Below are 22,314 nucleotides of genomic sequence, written 5' to 3'. Positions count from 1 at the left end.
ATGATCTGGGTTACGAGGGGCCTTAAATCCTAATTCATTCCATCCCCTGCCAAGGGCAGGGACAACTTCCACTCTCCCAGGTTGCTCCAAGCCCCATCAAATATCTCTCAATTTGTTGGTTTCCCCAAAATTTTTCCAGCGGTCCAGAGATGGATTCCCACTTTGGAATATTTTTGTATTTACACTTCCCATCTGTCAGCAGCAGCAGATTCTGACCTATGGAGCAGCTGAACAGGAGGTTTGGAAGCAGCTTCTTCCCCTGTATCCCATTTGGGATGGAGAAAGGCTGGAGAGAGCCCTGCCCTGGAGTATTGAATCCCAAAAATCTGCAACCCTTCACAAACTCAGTTCTGTGTTCCCTGCCTGGCTTCAAGCTCCACCTTTGGAGAGAGCCACCAACATTTTTCCACAAAAATCTCATTCTGGAATGGGCATGGGGTGGTGCACACAGATCCTTGTCCTGAAATGAGGTCAGGATGTGGCCAGGTGGATTTGGGATGTGGAATTTGGGAAGTGGTGCTGGCCCAGGTAACCACAGCCCCCCTGGACAGGTTTTCCTGCTGTAATTCCTGTTCCAACCCTTCCCTACATCCTCGAGGATCATCAGAAACATTCCCTGCTCTCCTCCCAGCCTCCAGACTCCGAGACAACTGTGGGCAGTTGTTTTATTGTCCCAGCACCTCGTAACTCCTGGGAAGCCAAAATTAAAGCCAGGAGTGAACAGAAATCCCATTCTCCTCCGAAATGTGAGTGCCCACAACGTCTTCTCCTAATGAGCACCCACATCCCGCCCCTTCCTCATTACTCAGGGAAAAAGATGCCCAAGTTGAAAGAAAAGGAAAATAAAAAAGCCTTCCCCACAAATTGCAGGTTTCCAGTGGTGTTCCAAGGCTCAGGAGACCTCAGGGATTTGAACCAGCTGAGGTTTGAGGGAGGAAATCAGAGCTCAGGGCTCTCATTGGGAGCAGATGCTCAAAACCTCCCACAGATTTCTGCCCCTCCAGCTCAGCACTGGTTTCTCAGCAGGAGATCCATGGAAGAGATGGGGATAAATCCCTGAAATTGGCTGTCTCATCCCTAATTTAGCCCTCACATTTCCTGCCCTGGAAGGGTGGCAAAATGTGGGGCTGCAGAGGCACCACCAGAGGTTTGTGGCTGCCCCTGGGTCCCTGGAAGTGTCCAAGGCCAGGCTGGACAGGGCTTGGAGCAGCCTGGGGTAGTGGGAGGTGTCTCTGCCCATGGAATGGGTGGCACTGGGTGGGTTTTGAGGTCCCTCCCAACCCATCCTGGGCTTCCCTGGCTCTTTGTGCTGCCTCTCCGAGCCTGGGCTGATCCTTCTGGAGACCCTGGAAGAGCCACAGGGTGAACCCCACAATTCCAGAATGACAAAAACCTCCCAGGATGGGAAAAACTCTCCTTGCAAGATGCTCATCCTGCCACCATCCCCTCTCCCAAATCCCTGTATATCCACAATTCCAAGAGCCACCTCCAAGAGGCTTTTCCAGGTGAGCCCCGAGGAGCGGCCACGACTTACCCCAGCCAAATAATGTGAATCCCCAAAGATATTTCTTCTCTGAGAAAAATGCCATGAAGATGAGGCTGTGGAGATAGAGCCCTTCCACCAGGATCCAGTAGTAATTGGTGGCCAGGAAGTAGAGGAAGAAGGTGACAGCTACTTTACAGCCCACCTGCAGCGACCACAGAAGGACAGAGAAGGAACACGGGGTGAAAATCCACATTGAGGTGGGGAAAGGAAAAGAATGAAATCAGAAAATTCTGTTTCAGGGCTCTTTATGAAGGGGAAAATCTGTGGAAGGGCAGGAAAGATGAACAGCTGGGAAAGCCAAAGGTGATTTTTCCTACAGCAGGTGGGTTGGGAAGTAGAAAAAAGGAGATGATGGCCTGATCCTGCTCTCTCCCAGCCTGGTGATGAGGGGATCACACATTTCCTAGAGCAGTTGGGTTTTATCTTTCCCTGTGTTTAATCTTTCCCCTGTGTTCCATCTTTCCCCTGTGTTCCATCTTTTCCCTGTATTCCATCTTTTCCCTGTGTTCCATCTTTTCCCTCTGTTTCCTCTTTCTCTGTGTTCCATCTTTTCCCTCTCCTTCCTCTTTCCCTGCGTTCCATCTTTTCCCTCTTTTCATCTTTCCCTGTGTTCCATCTTTTCCCTGTGTTCCATCTTTTCCCTCTTTTCATCTTTCCCTGTGTTCCATTTTTTCCCTCTGTTCCATCTTTTCCCTGTGTTCCATCTTTTCCCTCTGTTCCATCTTTTCCCTCTGTTCCATCTTTTCCCTGTGTTCCATCTTTTCCCTGTGTTCCATCTTTCCCTCTGTTCCATCTTTTCCCTCTGTTCCATCTTTTCCCTGTGTTCCATCTTTTCCCTGTGTTCCATCTTTCCCTGTGTTCCATCTTTTCCCTCTGTTCCATCTTTTCCCTGTGTTCAATCTTTTCCCTCTGTTCCATCTTTTCCCTGTGTTCCATCTTTTCCCTCTGTTCCATCTTTTCCCTCTGTTTCCTCTTTCCCTGTGTTCCATCTTTTCCCTCTGTTCCATCTTTTCCCTCTGTTCCATATTTACCTGTGTTACATCTTTTCCCTCTGTTTCCTCTTTCCCTGTGTTCCATCTTTCCCTCTGTTCCATCTTTTCCCTCTGTTCCATCTTTTCCCTCTGTTCCCTCTTTCCCTGTGTTCCATTTTTTCCCTCTGTTCCACCTTTCCCTGTGTTCCTTGTCCATACTGGAGTCCAAAGAGCCTTGGCCAGGTTGTTCTGGTCTGGGTGTCCTGCTGAAGTCACAGCACTGGGAATTCCAACTCTTTCCTCGCTCAGGGTGGGATGAGTCACCCCATCCTGTCCTGGATGTCCTCACCAGGATCCTCCAGGGCTGTTTTCTGTCCTCAGGAGCTGGGAGCCATTGCAGGTGGCTCCTGCTGCCTTTGGAGCCAGCTGTTCCCAGAGCAAACAGCACCTGGAGGCTTTTCCCTGGAAATCTCAAGGTGCTCAGAGCAGACCTGGGAGAGATTTCCAAGACATCCTCCAAAGCTGAGCTCTCACTCCACACTGAGCTGAAATCCTTTCATTTTCAGGGAGCAAAACCCTGACTGTGAGCCAGCACTCGCCTGGGACAGAGAGGGACAAAGCCACCCTTCTTCCCAAATTCTCATCTCCAGCACAGAAAGGCTGCAAAATATTGGTGCCACTTTGGGGTTAATCAGTGCAAAGCCAGCTCTTGTCAGTGTGGATATCCTTCAAGTCTGGGATGTTGGATTTCCCAGGAATTCTGTGGATTCCACATCCCTTGGCTCATCTTTGTGTTGTCCCATCCTTTGAGAGGAATACAAAGGACTGACAGAAAATGCCAACAATAATACCTTGGAAATAAAAAGAGATTTTTTTTATGCTGGCACAGCTTTTTTTGCTGATTTTTCATCCATCAATATACACATTTACACATATATTTGCATATTGATAAGATATGCACACATCATCTTAATTTTCTTTCATAGAGGGAGTTAAAATAAATTAATTAAAAATCCCCCTAAATTAATTAATATTTTTTTTATATTTGTAAAAAGATCCCCATCTAGGTTTGGTAATATTCTCTATATTGATTTTTTTATATTTATTGCCTCATGCAGGGAACGTGAGACAGTAATTGCAAAGTTCCCACTTTGTTTGGAAACAAAAGAAATCCATTAATTGTCGCCCTCATCACTTCTTTGCCTTGCAATTCTGAAGAGTGGGAAATGCCATTAAATGCTAATATCCAAAGAATGCCATAGATTATCCTAATTATTCCTTATAATGAGCCCGGCACGAGGAGAAACACCAAACAATGCAGAGAAACATTTTGTGTTGTTTCTAAAAAAAATGAGAGTTTTGGAGAGTGTTGAGTGAGGCTCTGTAAATAATGACGTGGATCTCTGGGATGGGAAAGGAACACAATGACAGAGTTCCAGTTGGGACGCTCGGATGCACAGTGGGACATTCCCAAATCCTCTGATTTTTCACAGGGTGTTGCTGGTCCCTGGTTGTACACAAGATGGGAAAGACTTGAGAAGCCAAGTGAATCCACAGGCAGGAAGTTTATCCCAGAATCCCTGAGGTTGGAAAAGACCTCCAAGACCCCATCCACATCCAGGAATTCCTTGGACTCCTCCAGGGATGGGCACTCCAAACCCTCCATGGCAGTTCCAATCCCTGCCCGCCCTTCCCATGAGGAAATTCCTTCTGGTGTCCAACCTGAGCATCCCCTGGTCCAGCCTGGGGCCATTCCCTCTCCTCCTGTCCCTGTTTTCTGGGATCAGAACCCAACCCCCCTGTCCCCTCCTGTCAAAAGTGAGAAGGTGCCACATCCAGGATTCCATGGGAAATCCATGATGGGACCAAAGGGGGAATCTAGAGCTCCAGGATGTGGGAAATGTGAGCATGGCCTTCACCCTCCCAAGTACATGGACAGTGCAGATATTGCCACCAGAGATTTCTATACAGTGAAACCCCCGTGGAATTCTGGAGAAGAATCCAACTGACCTCACTTCCATTTTTATTTTGATGTTGACTCGTCTGCCTGGGTGGACTGTGTTGACTCAACCAACCACAGATGGAAGCTGAGGCTCAGGCTGGACACCAGGAGGAATTTCTCCATGGAAAGGGTGGCCAGGCCGTGGCAGGGGCTGCCCAGGGAGGTTTGGAGCGCCCATCCCTGGAGGTGTCCAAGGAATTCGTGGACGTGGCACTCAGGGCTCTGGGCTGGGGCCCCACTAACCCTTCCAAGGTTGGATGACCTTGGAATTCTTTTCCAGCCTCAATGATTCTGTCCAAGGTCCCTCTCATGGACACCACCTCCTTTCCTATGGCACCACACCCTCTCCCCATTTTCCCTTCCAAAATCTCTTTTTTTTCCATATGGGAAGGAGGAAAGTTGTGCATTCCCATCCGTGGAAGTGTTGTGAGCCATGTTGGGTGTGCCTTGTGCTGGGATGGTCAGGAATGTTTCCACAGTTGTAAATTCCAGGGGGTATCAGGAGAATGGAGATGGGAATCAAACCATCAACCTTGACTGCCATGGGAGCAGCTTTTCCTTAGCCCAGGAACTGGGAATCCCTCTGAACCAAAGGACTGAAAATGGGAAAGGACGGGAAGAAGCTGAAAGATGAGTAAGGTGCAAAACTCCCCAAAAGAGAGAAAGTGTTGAACAGAGAGGACAAAGACACAAATCCTGGAGAGGAACAGCCCTGGCAATACTCACAAACTGTGATTTGTCTGCGGGAGGTGCTTCTGTGATGGATTTCAGGTCCTCCTCGGAGATGCGCTCCATCTCCTCCAGGGCCGACCCCGAGTACAGGACGGCGTCCTTCACGAAGATGCTGACGGCTCTCAGCATGAAGGACACAAACAGGTGCATGTGGATGTAGTTCCTAGTGCAGTGCAAGCGCCTGCAAGAGGAGAGGAAGGATTGGGAAGTTCAGTCCGGCTGTTGGATGCACTCAGGGGCGTTTTTTGGAGAGCCCCAGCTCCTCCCGTGTCCCCATGGGGAGCAGAGTGGGGATCACCACTCCCAGCTCTCCCTTAGGGCTGGAAAATGGATTAATTCCTTCTCCAGGGGCTTCAGGGAATCATGGAATGGTTTGGGATGGATGGGACTTCAAGCCCATCCAATCCCACCCTGCCATGGGCAAGGACACCTTCCACCATCCCAGGGTGTTCCAAGTGTCAAACCTGCCCTTGGACACTCCCAGGGATCCAGGGGCAGCCACAGCTGCTCTGGGCACCTGTGCCAGCCCTGCCCACCCTCCCAGCCAGCAATTCCTGCCTAAAATCTGCTCTAACCCTGCCCTCTGGCAGTGGGAAGCCATTCCTGCTCTGCTATCCACACTTCCCCTCGGATTCCAGAACTTGGGGCCACTGGAAACATTACAGAGCTTTCTGTAAACCATTAATTTTTTTTTTGCCTAGCTCAATTTAGGAGCAACTCCAGCAGTGACTGTGGTGTGCTGGGCTGCTGTCCCTGTTTTCCTGCTGTAAATGTTTTCCTTTGGAGCAGTTTGTGGCTGCACCCCAGCAGTGGCAGCAGTGACCCCACAAATCCCGGTTGTAAAGCGCTTTAAGGTCCTTTTTGGAGGAAAAGCTTTTTTGGGGATGGTGAGAGGTGAATGGGTCAGAACCAGGAAGAAGAGGTGTATTTTAGAACCAGGAATCAGGATTTTGGGAAGAAGGAACCGACCTCTTGGGGTCCCCTCTGTGCTCTGGAGCTCTGGTGCCATGCCTGGATTTGTGAATGGATTTATGTCCTTTTAAATCCCAATAATCTGCACTAATTAAAGGCTGTGTGTTTTTACCCCTTTTGCAGGATGTTATGATAACAACACCAGTTGTTCTCTGCGCTTTTATAATCCAAATTACACCAAGTGGAACTGATGAGGTTTAAATGAGGATTGGCTTTGTTCCCTGCATTTGAAAGGGAGTCAGTGAATCTCTGGATTATCGAGGATAAAATCTGCCTTGATCCCTGCTGCTGCTCTGATCCTCGGGATAAAGATGCTCCAGCACACTTGCCCAGGTGGTCTGGGCTGGAAATGAAGTGCTCTGAGTGGGATAAAGATATGGATAAAGAAAAAACAGGAATTCTCTTGCACACTTGGAATATTTTAACAACCTTGCCAGTGTCCAGTGGGAAATGGAGGGAAAAGGTTGGGATAACAGGAGTGTGGTGGAGGGATGGGGTCTGCAGCTCCCTTTGGATTGGGTCTGTCACTAATTTGGGATTTGCTGTCCAAGCAAACCCCCCTGACCTTCTGCTGAGAGCTCTGAGCACTTTCAGGACCCAGAGTCACACATTTCATTCCCAGTGTTCCAGGGCTTGGCTCAAGCTTCCCAAATCCCTCTGCAGACACCTCGTGGCTCTTTTGGCCCCCACCAGCGCTTATCCAGGACCTGCTGGTTTTTTTGGGAGAAGACAGAAGTGGACATTGAAGTGAAGCAAATCTGGGGCTCAGGGTTTGGGGTCACCCTGCTCTATCAGCTCAGAGCAGAACATTCCCAAAGGACAAATTTGGATATGGGTGACACCTTTCATCCCTCCCATCCCATGCTGTCTGTGCCAGCAAGAATCTCAGAATCCCAGAATGGTTTGGGCTGGAAGGGACCTTAAATATCTTCCCGTTCCAACCCTGACACCTTCCACTATCCCCTGTCCAACCTGGCCTTGGACACCTCCAGGGATGGAAGATGAAACACTGGATTGAGGAATGGATAATGAGAGTTCAAAGTGGTATTTAGGGGTCAAAATCCCTTGGCTGGGATGGTGGGAAGGGAAGGGGACACACTGGATCCAGGAAAGTCATTTTAGGATCCCTGGGAAGAGCAGCAGTGTGGGGAATCAGCCTGGGAGTTTTTCACCCCTTTCAGCTGGTTTATCCTTCATGAAGATTTGGATTTAGAGTGGAATTTCCCTCAGGAAATCTAAAGCTAAGCCAGTCACCTTCAGGGACAATAGGGACAGAAAATCCTGGACAGTTTCCAAGGGATTCCTGGAGACGCCCAGGAATTCCCATTTGCTACAGAGAGGGCCTGGAAAACTCCACCTGAGGGAAGTGGAAGGAGCTCCACAACATCCCACCCACCATCCCCAAGAAAGTTTGCCCTAAGATACCCTAATACCTCCCAAATCACAGATGCCACCACCACTGGTGGCTTCCTGAACTGTGCCACCCCAGTTTTATCCTTTTGGAAAAACCCGAGGCTTTTCCGGCGTCGCTGAGGTAAAAACAGAGCCGCCTACCTGAAGTATCCCAGGATAAGGACAGCAACTGTGAGGGATCCCAGGGAGATGGAGTATCCAACAGTATAAATCAAATAGAGGCGATCAAAGACCTCCTGCAGCAGAAATGATGGAGAAAACAGCGTCACACGGGGAGCGCGGCCCTGGCAGACACAGAGCCCAGAGCCTCGGGGAATCCCGGTTCTGGGGGCTTGGGAAGGGGGGTTTGTGTTCCCCGAGGTGGGGAGGTGGGATTTTCCCAAGGGGTTCGTGGTGGAGTGGGGTTCATCCCGTGCCTTGGGAGTTTTGTGGTGTTTTCATCCCAAAGGAACCCAAAGCGCTTTACAAACTCTTGGCCCAATTTGGGAATTACTTGGGAAATTTTACCTGGACAAAATGCCTGCTGAGCTGGGAATTTTTGCAAGGGATTAATGATGGAGTGGGGTTCATCCCATACCTGGGAATTTTTCAGCATTTTCATCCCAAAGGAACCCAAAGCGCTTTACAAACTCTTGGCCTAATTTGGGAATTACTTGGGAATTTTTACCTGGACAAAATGCCTGCTGAGCTGGGAATTTTACAGGGGATAGATGATGGAGTGGGGTTCATCCCATACCTTGGGAGTTTTGTGGTGTTTTCATCCCAAAAGAGCCCAAAGCGCTTTACAAACCCCTGGCCCAGTTTGGGGATCATTGGGAATTTTTACCTGGACAAAATGCCTGCTGAGCTGGGAATTTTGCAAGGGATTAATGATGGAGTGGGGTTCATCCCATGCATGGGAATTCTGCGGCATTTTCATCTCAAAGGAGCCCAAAGTGCTTTACAAACTCTTGGTCCAATTTGGGGATCATTGGGAATTTTTACCTGGATAAAATGCCTGCTGAGCTGGGAATTTTGCAAGGGATTAATGATGGAGTGGGGTTCATCCCATACCTTGGGAGTTTTGCAGCATTTTAATCCCAAAGGAAACCCAAAGTGCTTTACAAACTCTTGGCCCAATTTGTGGATCACTTGGACAAAATGCCTGCTGAGCTGGGAATTTTACAGGGGATTAATGATGGAGTGGGGTTCATCCCATGCATGGGAATTCTGCAGCATTTTCATCTCAAAGGAACCCAAAGCGCTTTACAAACTCTTGGCCCAATTTGGGAATTACTTGGGAATTTTTACCTGGACAAAATGCCTGCTGAGCTGGGAATTTTTGCAAGGGATAAATGATGGAGTGGGGTTCATCCCATGCCTTGGGAGTTTTGTGGTGTTTTCATCCCAAAAGAGCCCAAAGCGCTTTACAAACTCTTGGCCTAATTTGAGAATTACTTGGGAATTTTTACCTGGACAAAATGCCTGCTGAGCTGGGAATTTTACAGGGGATTGATGATGGAGTGGGGTTCATCCCATACCTTGGGAGTTTTGTGGTGTTTTCATCCCAAAAGAGCCCAAAGCGCTTTACAAACCCCTGGCCCAGTTTGGGGATCATTGGGAATTTTTACCTGGACAAAATGCCTGCTGAGCTGGGAATTTTTGCAAGGGATTAATGATGGAGTGGGGTTCATCCCATGCATGAGAATTCTGCAGCATTTTCATCCCAAAGGAACCCAAAGCGCTTTACAAACTCTTGGCCCAATTTGTGGATCACTTGGGAATTTTTACCTGGATAAAATGCCTGCTGAGCTGGGAATTTTGCTGGAATTGCACAATTTAGCTGTGGCTGGATGACTGATGTCCAGCCTGGGAGAGTGTAACCCACGCCAGAAAACACGGGAAGGAAATACTTTGGCTATGGGATATGAGGAAAAAAAGAAAAATCACCTGCGTTTATTTTTCCCTTTTTAAAATCCCAAGCAGCCTCTGCCTGTGGTTATCCAATCCAGACACAACCTGAGCTTGCCAAAATCCCACTGGAAAAGGAGAGTTCCTAATAATTAAACCTTTAGGAAGTTTTAGGTTGCTATTTTCTAAAGCTGGCCTTGAAACCTTGAGGTTTCCATTAAATATCAGAATATTTTCCTTGATCCTGCTGGACTGAGCTGAACTCAGGGATTCCTGGAAAGGGTTAAATTGCCTACCCCCCCATCCCAGCCTGCCCTGCCACTCCCAGACTGATTTTAGCAATAAATCCCAAAAAAAACCCCAACCAATTCAGCATCTTCCTCCTGGTTCCCTCGTTTCCCTCGCCCTGCCCACGGGGCTGCAATAACGTCAGGAATGCTGGGCTCTGAATGACAGCTCTGATTGGGATTTGAGGCTTGGAACGCTCTCCTGGAATGCCAAACCTCAGCCCTATTACATCAGAATCCGCAGATTTGGGAATGTTTCCCTGCGGTTTGCGCTGGAGGAGCGAAGCCCTTTGCCAATATTAATTTACTGAGTGTGTCTGTGCGTATTTATGGGATATTTTTATAGATTTTTATAGATCTGTCTGTGCAGGCAGCAGGGCCTGAAAAGCCAAGAAGAGGAGATTTCAAAGCTTTCAGGGAAAAATATCCTGGCGTGATTTTCCTGCTGCCAAGCTGGAATCCTCTTGGAGCTGGAAAACCTCCGCAGTAAAAAATGAAATAAAAATAAAATATTATAATAATAATTTGAAAAAAATCTCACTCCAAGGTTGGAATTCTCAGTAATCCAACAGTTGTGAGGCCTTAACAAAACATCCCTGAGCCCCATTCAGAAATTTCACTGGGAAAATCCATGTTCCTATGGGTGGGAATGGCCTTGGGAAGAGCCTCTGGGTTGGCAGGAGGTTGTGGAAGGTTGAGTGCTCTGAGGGCCTCTCTTTGAAAGGAGGTTGAGTACCAAGACACAGAAAACCTCTCCTGGAGCTCTCCTCGGAGAAGGAGTTTTCCCAAATTCTACCTGGAATGCCCTTGGGAAATGTGATTTCTTGGATGGGGTACTCAGATCCTTGGGGAAAGCCTTTGGAGCAAAAATTGAGGTTCTCCATTCCTACTTCTCCCTCGCTTGGAGCTCAGGACTGGCAATTCCCAGGAGCTTTTCCTCCCTGGATTTACCCATGAGGAAAAAAAAAAAAAAAATCTCCAAAGGAATTTCAAGTCTCCCAAGGGAGATCCTGGCCCCATGAAAACCACAATGAACATCCAGGAAAGATCCTCCAGGTAGGAAAATATGGAATGATCTGCACTGAACTGGAAATATTGACTGGCTGTGATCTCCATGGTCTGAGGAGCATCCTCAGGGAGCTGAGGTGGAGGGGAAGTTAAATAATTCCCAGAAAACCACAAAGGTCATGATGGCCAAGCCATGGACACAATGTGGAGCTCCATCACTCCAGGAAATTCCCACCTGAAGTCTCCTGAAGTCCACCCTGAGGACAGACTGACCATCCCTGGTCATGCACTGCTGGAAGAGGCCAAGCCTGGCCTTGCTGTGAGATCCTGGTTTATAATTAACCAATGTCATTTAATTTAATTATCATTTAATCAAAGTGTTCAGGGCTTTGAGCAACCTGGGCTGGTGGAGGTGTCCCTGCCCCTGACACAGAGCTGGAACTGGCTGGACTTTCAGGATTCCACAAATCCATGAATTTGGTCCCTGCAGGAACCCTCCACTCTTTCAACTGCTGCCATGTGTGCAAAAGGAAAAGGAAAAACAGACAGAGCAGGGATTTTCCTGGTGGCAAATCCTATCCTGAGTTTCATGGAGCTGTGTCCTGTACCCAAATTTTTCCTTTCATCCTTTTAATTTTAATTTAATTTAGCAAGACACCAGCAGCACTTGGCTGTGAAGGGATCCCGTTTTTTTTTTTTTGAGGAATGGGAAAGCTGTGAAGGGTGGGATCAGCAGCACAGGGGGTTGGAGAATAAATAAGGATTTCCCAGATAGAATTTCAGCAAAGTTTCTCTGAGCTGCTGATTCAGGTGTTGTTAAGGACACGTTTGGAATTGGGGGTTTGAAAGCCAGAAAATCTCTGTCCTTGCTTTTCTTCTCTCTCTCTCTCTCTCTTTTTTATTTTTTTAAACAGGAAAATGGGATGAAATAAAAAGCTAAATGGGGTATTTACAAAATGGGATGTTCACAAAATGGGATATTCACAAAATGGGATATTTACAAAATGGGATGTTCACAAAATGGGATATTCACCAAAGGCACAGAACAGGCACTGATTTCCAAAGCCTCAGGGAAATCTTGGAGCATTGATGATGCTGTTCCTGCAGGACTGTTCCCCTCATCCACAGAAATTCCAGGCTCTTAAATCCTCCCAATCCAGAGAGTGACTGGGATCAGCTCTCACCAAAGACCCCCAATTTAGCCTCAGACACCCCAATTTACTCTCAGACACCCCAATTTAGACATGCACGTCCATAAAAATCACCTTTAATCTCCTTTCCAGCCCAAACCATTCCAGGATTCTCAGATTCTATTTCCAGACCAAATCCACAGGCACGGAACGAGGATGGCACCTCGGGGTTAATTGAAATTATGAACAAAACATCTCCCAGATATTTTTTTTTTTAATTCCTCCACAGATTTTAATATGCCTGACACTTTGCTGGCATTCCTTCGTGGAACTGGGGACAGAACAATCCAAACCCTTTCCTGTGCCGTCACTTTGAGGCTCCACAAAGTTGTTTGCTTTTCCCAGGAGCCCAGAGAGCCCCGGGATTGCAGCCTGGAACAATGGGGTGTAGATAAAGCAGCCCTGCCCCACGCTGGGCCCTTCCCATTGTTTTTGGGAATTCGGCCCCTCCGAATTAATATAAAAATAAAACCCCCCGAGCAGGGGGAGATGCAGACAGGACTGAGATTTTAGGAGATTTTAGGACTGAGATTTGGATTTTAGGATGGCCCATCCTGCTGGTGGCTCCCAACCTCCCAAGTTGCTGGCTCTGATTCCCCTTCCCTGGGATTTTGGGATTTGAGATCCCATTCACCCTTCAGCTCATCCTTGGAGAAAGGATGGGTTTGACCTGATTTTAAAGTACCTGTGTTTGGCATCCCTGTTCTTTTGGGGGAGATGGGAATGAAGGAAATTCCAGGGTTTTGCCCCAAACGTGTCATTGCTGCTGCCAGTGTTGGAAAAAGTGACTGGAGAAATGATCCTGCTGCTGTTGGCTGGATGTGTGCAAGGGGAGGGATCCACAGCCACTGGTTCCATGGAATTTGGGGAGAAATGGGCTAAAAAGCTGCCTGAGGTTCATCACTTGTTGTTTGTGCTGCATTTTACCCCAAGATTGAGGAGCTCCTGGAATACAGGTCACCTTCACTCCTGGTTTTAAGGGAATTTAGGGAACAAGGAGAAGGGCCAGGCCAAAGGTCCTTTAAATTCTGCTCCTTCATGGCCAGGAAGGGGGGTTAGGGAAGAGTGTGGGAACAGGACAAATCCTCAATAAATATGGTTTGGAGCTGCTGGAGCAAATCCAGAGGGAGAACTGGATCCAGACTGGGAGAGCTGGGAATGTTCCCCTGGAGAGGAGAAGCTCCAGGGAGAGCTCAGAGCTCCTGAAGGGATCCAGGAGAGCTGGAGAGGGACTGGGGACAAGGGATGGAGGGACAGGACACAGGGAATGGCTCTGAGCTGGAAGGAGTAGATTTAGATGGGATTTTGGGAAGGAACCCTGGGAGGGTGGGGAGGGATGGGAATGGAATTCCCAGAGCAGCTGTGGCTGCCCCTGGATCTCTGGAAATGTCCAAACCCACCCAGTGCCACCTCTGCCATGGCAGGGACATTTTCCACTCCCCCAGGTGCTCCAAACCCCATCCAGCTGACCTGGGACACTCCCAGCTGATTGTTCCCTCCTTCTTCAACCTTCTCCCGAATGGATTTGAGGAAACCCTCCCGGTTCAGGGTGATTGCTCCATCCTGCCTGCCCGGAGGAGGAACCAGCCCCAGGCTGTCCCACCCTGCAGGATTTCCCCTGAGGAATCAGCCCCAGGAGCTGCTCCCGGGGCAGTTACGAGCTGTTAATTCTGGTGCCTTTAACACACTCCGCTCTTTGCAGAGAGCGGTTTCCGAGCTGCTCCGTGTGGAATAATCCCCATTTATTCGGGCCAGGACACCAGCTTGCTCTGGGGCCCTCTGTTCGCTGCTTTGGCCAGTCTTAAAATTATCCCAGCACGGCTAAAACGGGAAAACTCCCCAGCTAAACAAACATCCCTGCCTGGAGATGTGCGCTGTTTATTTAGGCGTGGATATCTCCAGCTATCTATAGGTTCAGCCCTATTTCCAGAGATAGCCAGCGATTCCATATATTTATAGCCACAGACAGTTGGGGTGGTTTTTGTTGGCTTTTTTTTTTTAATTAAAAGCTCAGTTTCTTAAAATTCCCTCTGGTTGCATCTGCTCGGAGTCAGCCACGATCTCCTGGCAAAGCTTTGGGAGATGCAGCTGCTGGTGGTGACGCAGAGATGCTGCTCCCCAGGGAGGGGAATAATAATAGAAAAACCAAATCCTGCTCCAGAACGGGCCAAATTCCCCCGTTCTGACATCTCCGGACACGTTTGCTCCATGAAAAAGAGAAATCAAAGGGAGTTTATTAATCCCAGGGTGACACGAGGCTGGCTGTGCTCTCTGGGAGTAACATCAAAATGCAATTTTTCCTCCTTTCTTTTATTTCCAGAGTGGTTTTCATACCCTGAGGCCCCAGGGACCTGCGCTTCGTTTGTCACCAGAATTCAGCACCCTCTTGCAAATGCAAAGATAAAAATAAATAAAATAAAATAAAATAAAATAAAATAAAATAAAATAAAATAAAATAAAATAAAATAAAATAAAATAAAATAAAATAAAATAAAATAATTATAAAATAAAATAAAATATAAAATATAAAATAAAATGTAAAAATGAAATATAAAATATAAAATAGGATAAAATAAAATATAAAATAAAATATTATAAAATAATATAAAATAAAACAAAATAAAATAAGATAAAAATAAGAGTAATAATAATAATAAATAGATGTTGAAAATGATGCAAAAAAAGAATCAGAGGAAGGTTTATTAATCCCAGGGCTGCAGAGCCACATTTAAGTGTGACAAGAGACCTTCTGTGCTCTCTGTGAGGGAGGGAAAAAGTTCATTTTTTGCCTCCCTCTTTTATTTCCAGAGTCATTTTCATATCCCAAGCCCCAAAAAACCTGCAGTGGATTCACTTTTTATTTGTCACAATCATTCAGCCACCTCTGTGATCAATTCAGGGAACTGAGGTGAGGAAGGGACCCCTTGCAAATAAAATTAATAATGATAATGATACTAAAAATTAATAAATAGATGTCATTAAACAGCATTTGTTGATCAAGATCCGATTTCAAATCTGGCAGAATCATCCTTTTTTTCTGTGTTCTTTGTCCTGGGTAAGCACCACTTAAGCAGCCTGATCATTTAATCTGAACAGATTTAATTTGTCTTACTGTTAAATATTATTTAATCTGTCTTAATATTCCATATTATTATTCCATTCACCTTTGTAGCTATGACAGAAAACTGCTGGCAGGAGATGCCTCAGCTCTGGAAAATGAGGATTTTGGGGATGGGATGAGAATAAAAAGGAGGTGACACCTGCTGGAAATGTCTCTGGTGGGAAGCACAGAGAGCCCCTGAGCTGTGACCACTCAGGGGACACAAATTCAGGCACAGCCAACCCACCACAGGAGAATTTTGCTTTTTAAATCACCCTGGAGGTGGAAAAAAAAAATTGGGCAACTCTGTTCTTTGTGCCTTTCCTTTAGCAACTCACCCTGCCTGTGGGAGGTTAAAATAAATTAAATTTTTCCTAGGGGGAATCTTGGATCAGGGGGAACCAGCTGGACAATTCCCACCCCAGGATGTGGCTGAGGGACAGAGGAGATTTTGGAGAGGACAAAAATTTGTGCATCAATCAAGGTGCTCGTTGACTCCAATTCCTGCTCCAGGAGCTTCCCAGGAAACTCTGGGGTTAAAAGAGATTTTTCCACTCTGAACTGGGAAAAGTCCCAGCAAAGTGGTGCTGGGAGGGAATTTTGTGTATTTGCTGTGCACACCTTCTGCTCCTTGCATGGCAGAAAACACCCAGCAGCTCAAAGAACTCATTTCCTCCTTTCCTTGTTTTCCCTAAATCACTCATTCATGGGCTGCTTCACTCTTAAGGAGAAAAGAGCAACCAAAAAAAAACCCAAAAAAAAAAAAAAAAAAAAAAAAAAAAAAAAAAAAAAGCAAAAAACAAAAGCAAAAAAACAAAAACAAAAACAAAAAAAAAAAAGAAAAAAAAAAAGAAAAAAAAAACCAAAAAACAACGAAACAAAAAACAACCAAACAAAACAACAACAACACCACACAAAAAAGAGCCCAAAACAAAAACAAAAAACCAAAAAACCCTAAAAAAACCCCAAACTGCTGCTCTGTGGTGAATGAAAATGCAGAACACTGTCCTGAAGGGGCTCTGGATCATCCCCAAGGTCAGATCCTTATCTCTGGGATAATCCTCCCAGTGCCAAGCCCCATATTCAGGATTCTCTTCCAGAACCCCTGGAAAACCAGAGGGTTTGGATGAATTTTTGGGAATTACAGGTGAGTGTGGGTGGGAATGTCATTGTCTGTGGGACAAGGAGGTCACATCCCCCCAGGGGACACCAGGGGCAGCTTTGCTGTCACCTTAGCACAGAATTCCTTCCAAACTTCCAGCACTGCAGAGCCCAGGCTGGCTCATGCAGGGCAGGAAATTTCTGGCAGCTGCTGTTTTATCGAATTTTTGTCAATTTAAAGCTCAAGAATTTTTTGGTTTTTTCCCCACGGGACCCCCTCCATATGCTCTGAAACCCTTTCCCAGCTTTGGAGTGTTTCCAAACTGGGACTAGACCAGAATTAATTTAAGATCATGGAATACCGTTAGGTTTGGGTGGGAAGGGATCTTAAGGATCATCCCATTCCCACCCCCAGCCATGGGCAGGGACATTTCCCACTGTCCCAGGGTGATCCAGCCTGGCCTTGGGCACTGCCAGGGATCCAGGAGCAGCCACAGCTGCTCTGGGAATTCCATCCCAGCTCCTCCCCACCATTCCAGTGAGGAATTCCTTCCCAAAATCCCATATAAATCTACTTCTTTCACCTCAAAAAAAAAAAAAAAAAAAAAAAAAAAAAAAAAAAAGAAGCCATTCCCTGTGTCCTGTCCCTCCATCCCCTGTCCCCAGTCCCTCTCCAGCTCTCCTGGATCCCTCCAGGCCCTGCAAGGGGCTCTGAGCTCTCCCTGGAGCTTCTCCTCTCCAGGGGAACATTCCCAGCTGGATTTGCTGCTGGTTTGATCCCACGTGTGTTTGGACATCCCCTCCCACAGACAACCACATAAACACTGGAATTTCTGATACCAGCCTGGCAGCAAAAGGATTTCCTGCTGTGGCAGGAAACAACCTCCAACCACTTCTGAGCATCCCCGAGGCGGCTCCAATTTCCCCCAAATCCCTTCAGCAACGGGACCACGGCAGCTGCAGGAAACCTTCCTGCCTTTGGGGACAATTTTCCAATCAAATCATGGCCCATCAAAGCACCACGTGGCTTTGGCAAGCTCGGGAAGGGTTTCCAAGAGGAGGAAGAGGAGCTGGAGCTCATCTGGGGTTTTAGAGGAGTGTGTTGGGCTGATGTGACAGAAATGTGAATTCTGTCCCATCTGTTAACCCAGCTGGGGCAGTGCCCCTGATCTCCTGGCACACATTATCTGCTCATGGGCCATCTTTAACCCAGCTGGGCAATCATCTTTATCTTCCCACAGCCCATCCTCCCTCCAGGAGATATCTCCTGTTCATGGCCACTGAGTCCCAGGCCATGACTGATAAAATTCCATCATCCCACTGGGAGATGCTCCAGCCAGGGGAGCAGCCAAGCCTTTCCTACCCAGATAAAAACTGAGATTTGGGACACCAAGGCACCTTCTTTCCACTGGATCCCAGAGGAAAGCCAGACCTTTGCACATCATCCCTGGAGCTCCAGAGGAAACTGCACCTTCTCCAGGAGCACTGCTCCAGCTGAACCACATCTGCCCCTGCAGGAGGATGCAGCCACCATTGAATGGGACTGTGCCAACACCCTGACTGACTGACGGGTGTCAGCTTGGATTCTGACTCTGGCAGGGTTTGGGATTGTTCTGTGTAATACTGCATTTCTATTTTAATTTTCCTAGTAAAGAACTGTTATTCCTAATTACCTGAGAGCCCCTTAATTTCAAAATTACAATAATTAGGAGGGAGGGGTTCACACTCCCCATTTCAAAGAGATCTTTGCCTTTTGGCAGAGCCCGGAGCAGCCACTCACCCTCTCCCTGGTCTCGTTGGTGAGGAACTTGGCGCACTCGCTGTAGTTGGCCCAGGTGCGGTTGTTCCCCGGCACCAGCTCCCAGCTCCCGTTCAGGTCACACCGGCGGTAGGCGTGGCCTGGGAGGGGCACAGACACAGCATCAGCGACATCTACATTGCACAATATCGCTTAAATAATGTTTCATGAAGAAGGAAGGCAAACTCTTTGTTTTAATACTTTTATTTTTTATTTATTTATTATTTATTTTTATTTTATTTTTTTATTTTTTACTTTTTATTTTGCTATCTATATGTTGTTCCATTTTAAGACTTTAAATTCTAAATTTTTTTTATTAGGTTCTACGTATATACTTTTATTTTATACTTTATATATTATAGTTGAAACTTATATTATATATATAAAATATATATATAATATATATATGTATATATAAATGTATATATATAATATACAAATATATGTGTATATATATGTATATATAAATATATATTTATATATTTTATATATATTTATATATAAAATATATTTATATATTTATATAATTTATATATTTATACATTTATATATATATTATATAATATATAATATATAACGTATCATTACATAATTATATTATATTATATTATATTATATTATATTATATTATATTATATTATATTATATTATATTATATATTGTATTGTGTTATATTGTATTATTTTACATTATTTTACATTATATTACATTATATTGTATTATATTATATTATATTACATTACATTATATTATATTATATTATATTACATTATGTTAATATTTTATACTTAAATCTATTTTATCTTATACTTTTATACACATATATATTTTATTTTATACTTTTATACACTTTTATTTTATACTTTCATACATATATATATTTTATTTTATACTTATATATATTTTATCTTACACTTTTATACACATTTATATTTTATTTCCTACTTTTATACACTTTAATTTAAATTACACCCTTGTGATTTTAGTTTTAGTATTTAATTTTAGGGTGGTGCTCTCAAAAAAAGCTGTTTTGATGCTGTTTCATCAAAATCTAAGCAATCTATGCTCAATTTTCCTGTTCTTCAGATCCAAAATGCCAAATATTTTTTCCCCTGCATTTGGTTCAGTTTCTTCTTCTGTTCCCAACTCTCACTTGAGCTGTTGAGGGGAAAAAAAAAAATAAAAAAAAAATCCCAATCTGATTTTTCTCAAGAGGTTTATCAGTGGGAAAACTGGAGAAAATTCATCTTTCTCATGGTGGGAAACTCAGCTGCAAAAATCAACTTCCACCTCCACACCCATTTATGGATTTTATTGAATTTTCAGAGGAGCTGTTAAGAAATTTGTTTTAGTGGAAGCTCAGATGTTGGGTCAGTAAATCGAGAGGACTTGGAAAAAAAAAAAACCAGAATCATCCTCAGAATTCCTTGAATGTCTCCCTATGGAAGAAAAAATTTTGCTACTTTTTGCCTTTTTTTTTTTTTTATTATTATTTTTTGCTTTTATTTGCTATTTTTTTTGCTATTTTTTTGCAAATTTTTTTGCTAATTTTTGCTATTTTCTACTTTTTTACTATTATTTGCTATTTTTTGCTATTTTTTGCAGATTTTTTGTTATTTTTTGCCCTTTTTTACTATTACTTGCTATTGCTTGCTATTACTTGTAATTATTTGCTATTTTTTGCTATTTTTTGCTTGTTTTGCTATTTTTTGCTATTTTGGCTCTTTTTGCTTTTTTTTGCTATTTTTGCTATTACTTGCTAATTTTTGTTATTTTTTGCTTTTTTTGCTATTTTTGCTATTATTTGCTATTTTTTGTTATTTTTTGCAAATTTTTTATTATTTTTTGCTATTTTTTGCTATTATTTGCTTTTCTTGCTATTATTTGCTATTATTTGCTTTTTTTGCAATTTTTTCTATTATTTGTTATTTTTTGCTATTTTTTGCCATTTCTTGCTATTTCTTGCTTTTTTGCTTTTTTGCTATTTTTTCTAATATTTCCTAATTTTTGTTATTTTTTGCTATTATTTGCTATTTTTTGCTATTTTTGCTATTACTTGCTAATTTTTGTTATTTTTTGCTATTATTTGCTATTTTTTCTTTTTTTTGCTATTTCTTGCTATTTTTTGCAAATCTTTTTATTTTTTGCTATTTTTTGCCCTTCTTTCCTATTACTTGCTATTGCTTGCTATTACTTGTAATTATTTGCTATTATTTGTTATTTTTTGCTAATTTTTGGGTTTTTTTGCTATTTTTTACTATTTTTTGCTTTTTTTTTTACTTTTTTTTTGCTATTTTTGCTATTATTTGCTATTTTTTATAGGGTTTTGATTCCATCATCTCCCTGATGTTCTCCCTGATTTATCCAGTGGATATCAGTGACGTGAGGGATCCAAACCCTGTTGGAATATTGAGATAAAAACGGGAAGGATTGCACTGAGGGAGGTCGAGCTTGGATTTTGAGGAAATTCCTTCCTGGAAAGATCTGCCCAGCACAGGGATGGGATAAAAAATCCACGGGGACGTGGCCAGGGGTGTCCCTGGCAGTGCTGGGGATGCTTGGGCTTTTCCACCCTAAATAATTCCTAAATAATTCCTAAATAATTCCTAAATAATTCCTAAATAATATAATTCTCTGGCTCCTTGTTCCTCCTGGCCTCAGGTGAAGAGTGGGATGTCACCAGGGTGACTTTTTGAACGCCCCAGCAGTGCTCTGCCCCCAGCAGAAAATCTGAATCTCCTTTTTTTTCCCCTCCTTGGGTGCTTGGAACATTCACTGAGCACTTCTAAAAACACCCTCAGACTTCCTGGCACCTCCAACAAATCTGGAGCCTGAGGGAAAAAGGGAGAAAAGGAGGAATTCCCACATTCTGCTCCCAGACAGGGCTCTGGACACAGAATTAACAAAGCCTGGGGTGGAGAATAAAAATTGGAAGAATATTTTGGGGTTCTATGGGTACCCAGAGTTCATGGGGTCAAACAAATCCAGGTTTGGAAATCTCCAGGATTTACAGCTGGGAGCTGTGACAGGTAATTGGTGTTTAGAATGTCATTATTTCAGTTCCAACTGAGCTTTTCTTCCAATAATTTATATTTATCCACATTTATCGATAATCAACAGCTCCTTCCTCCCTTCCTTCCTTCCTTCCTTCCTGTTTATGGGGTCAAACAAATCCAGAATTTACAGCTGTGAGCAGGTGTTTAGAATGTCACAATGTGTGAGGAAGAGGTGGAAAATCTGTCATTATTCCAGTTCCAACTGAGCTTTTCTTCCAATAATTTATATTTATCCACATTTATCAATAATCAATGAATATTTTGGGACTCTGTTGCTACCCAGAGTTCATGGGGTCAAACAAATCCAGGATTTACACCTGTGAGCAGGTGTTTAGAACGTCACAATGTGTGAAGAACAGGTGGGAAATCTGTCATTATTCCAGTTCCAACTGAGCTTTTCCTCCAATAATTTCTCAATAAACGATAATTCCTCCCTCATCCCCGGGCCCCTGTGATAACCCCGGGCCGGTGAGGGCCATCCCGAGCCCCCGGGCTGCCCCCAGACCCACCTTTGTGGTTGAAGTCGTAGATGTACTCGGGGCAGGGCATGGCCACCACCCGGCCGGGCGCGCCCTCGGGCCAGCACACGATGCCGTCCCACTCCGGCAGGCAGGAGCCATCTGTGGGACAGAGGGGACAGAGGGGTCACTGCCCTGCCAGGACCCCCGGCAGGCAGGAGCCATCTGTGGGACAGAGAGAGGGGACAGAGAGGGGTCACCGCCCTGCCAGGACCCCCCGGCAGGCAGGAGCCATCTGTGGGACAGAGAGGGGACAGAGAGGGGTCACTGCCCTGCCAGGACCCCCGGCAGGGACTCCGGGAGGCAGGAGCCATCTGTGGGACAGAGAGGGGACAGAGAGGGGTCACTGCCCTGCCAGGACCCCCGGCAGGCAGGAGCCATCTGTGGGACAGAGAGGGGACAGAGAGGGGTCACTGCCCTGCCAGGACCCCCGGCAGGCAGGAGCCATCTGTGGGACAGAGAGGGGACAGAGAGGGGTCACTGCCCTGCCAGGACCCCCGGCAGGGACTCCGGGAGGCAGGAGCCATCTGTGGGACAGAGAGAGGGGACAGAGAGGGGTCACTGCCCTGCCAGGACCCCCGGCAGGGAGGAGCCATCTGTGGGACAGAGAGGGGACAGAGAGGGGTCACCGCCCTGCCAGGACCCCCGGCAGGCAGGAGCCATCTGTGGGACAGAGAGGGGACAGAGAGGGGTCACTGCCCTGCCAGGACCCCCGGCAGGGACAAACCCA

At 45.3% G+C, this 22,314-nt stretch overlaps 1 protein-coding gene across 1 annotated transcript in view; it reads right to left on the bottom strand.

Moving 5' to 3' along the window:
* The window catches only part of PTH1R (parathyroid hormone 1 receptor), a 93,488-nt gene that overhangs the window by 19,928 nt on the left and 51,246 nt on the right, over positions 1-22,314 (bottom strand). Inside the window, exons 3-7 of the mRNA XM_056484599.1 lie at positions 21,576-21,686; positions 17,993-18,111; positions 7,778-7,872; positions 5,246-5,432; positions 1,535-1,688 (exon numbers count right to left, since the gene is read on the bottom strand). Of these exons, the coding sequence (XP_056340574.1) occupies positions 1,535-1,688; positions 5,246-5,432; positions 7,778-7,872; positions 17,993-18,111; positions 21,576-21,686 (666 nt within the window). The remainder of the gene's footprint in view (positions 1-1,534; positions 1,689-5,245; positions 5,433-7,777; positions 7,873-17,992; positions 18,112-21,575; positions 21,687-22,314) is intronic.

This window comes from Oenanthe melanoleuca, chromosome 2, assembly GCF_029582105.1.
Source record: "Oenanthe melanoleuca isolate GR-GAL-2019-014 chromosome 2, OMel1.0, whole genome shotgun sequence".
Classification (NCBI taxonomy): Eukaryota; Metazoa; Chordata; class Aves; order Passeriformes; family Muscicapidae; genus Oenanthe; species Oenanthe melanoleuca.
This window is presented reverse-complemented; position numbering and strand designations above follow the sequence as displayed.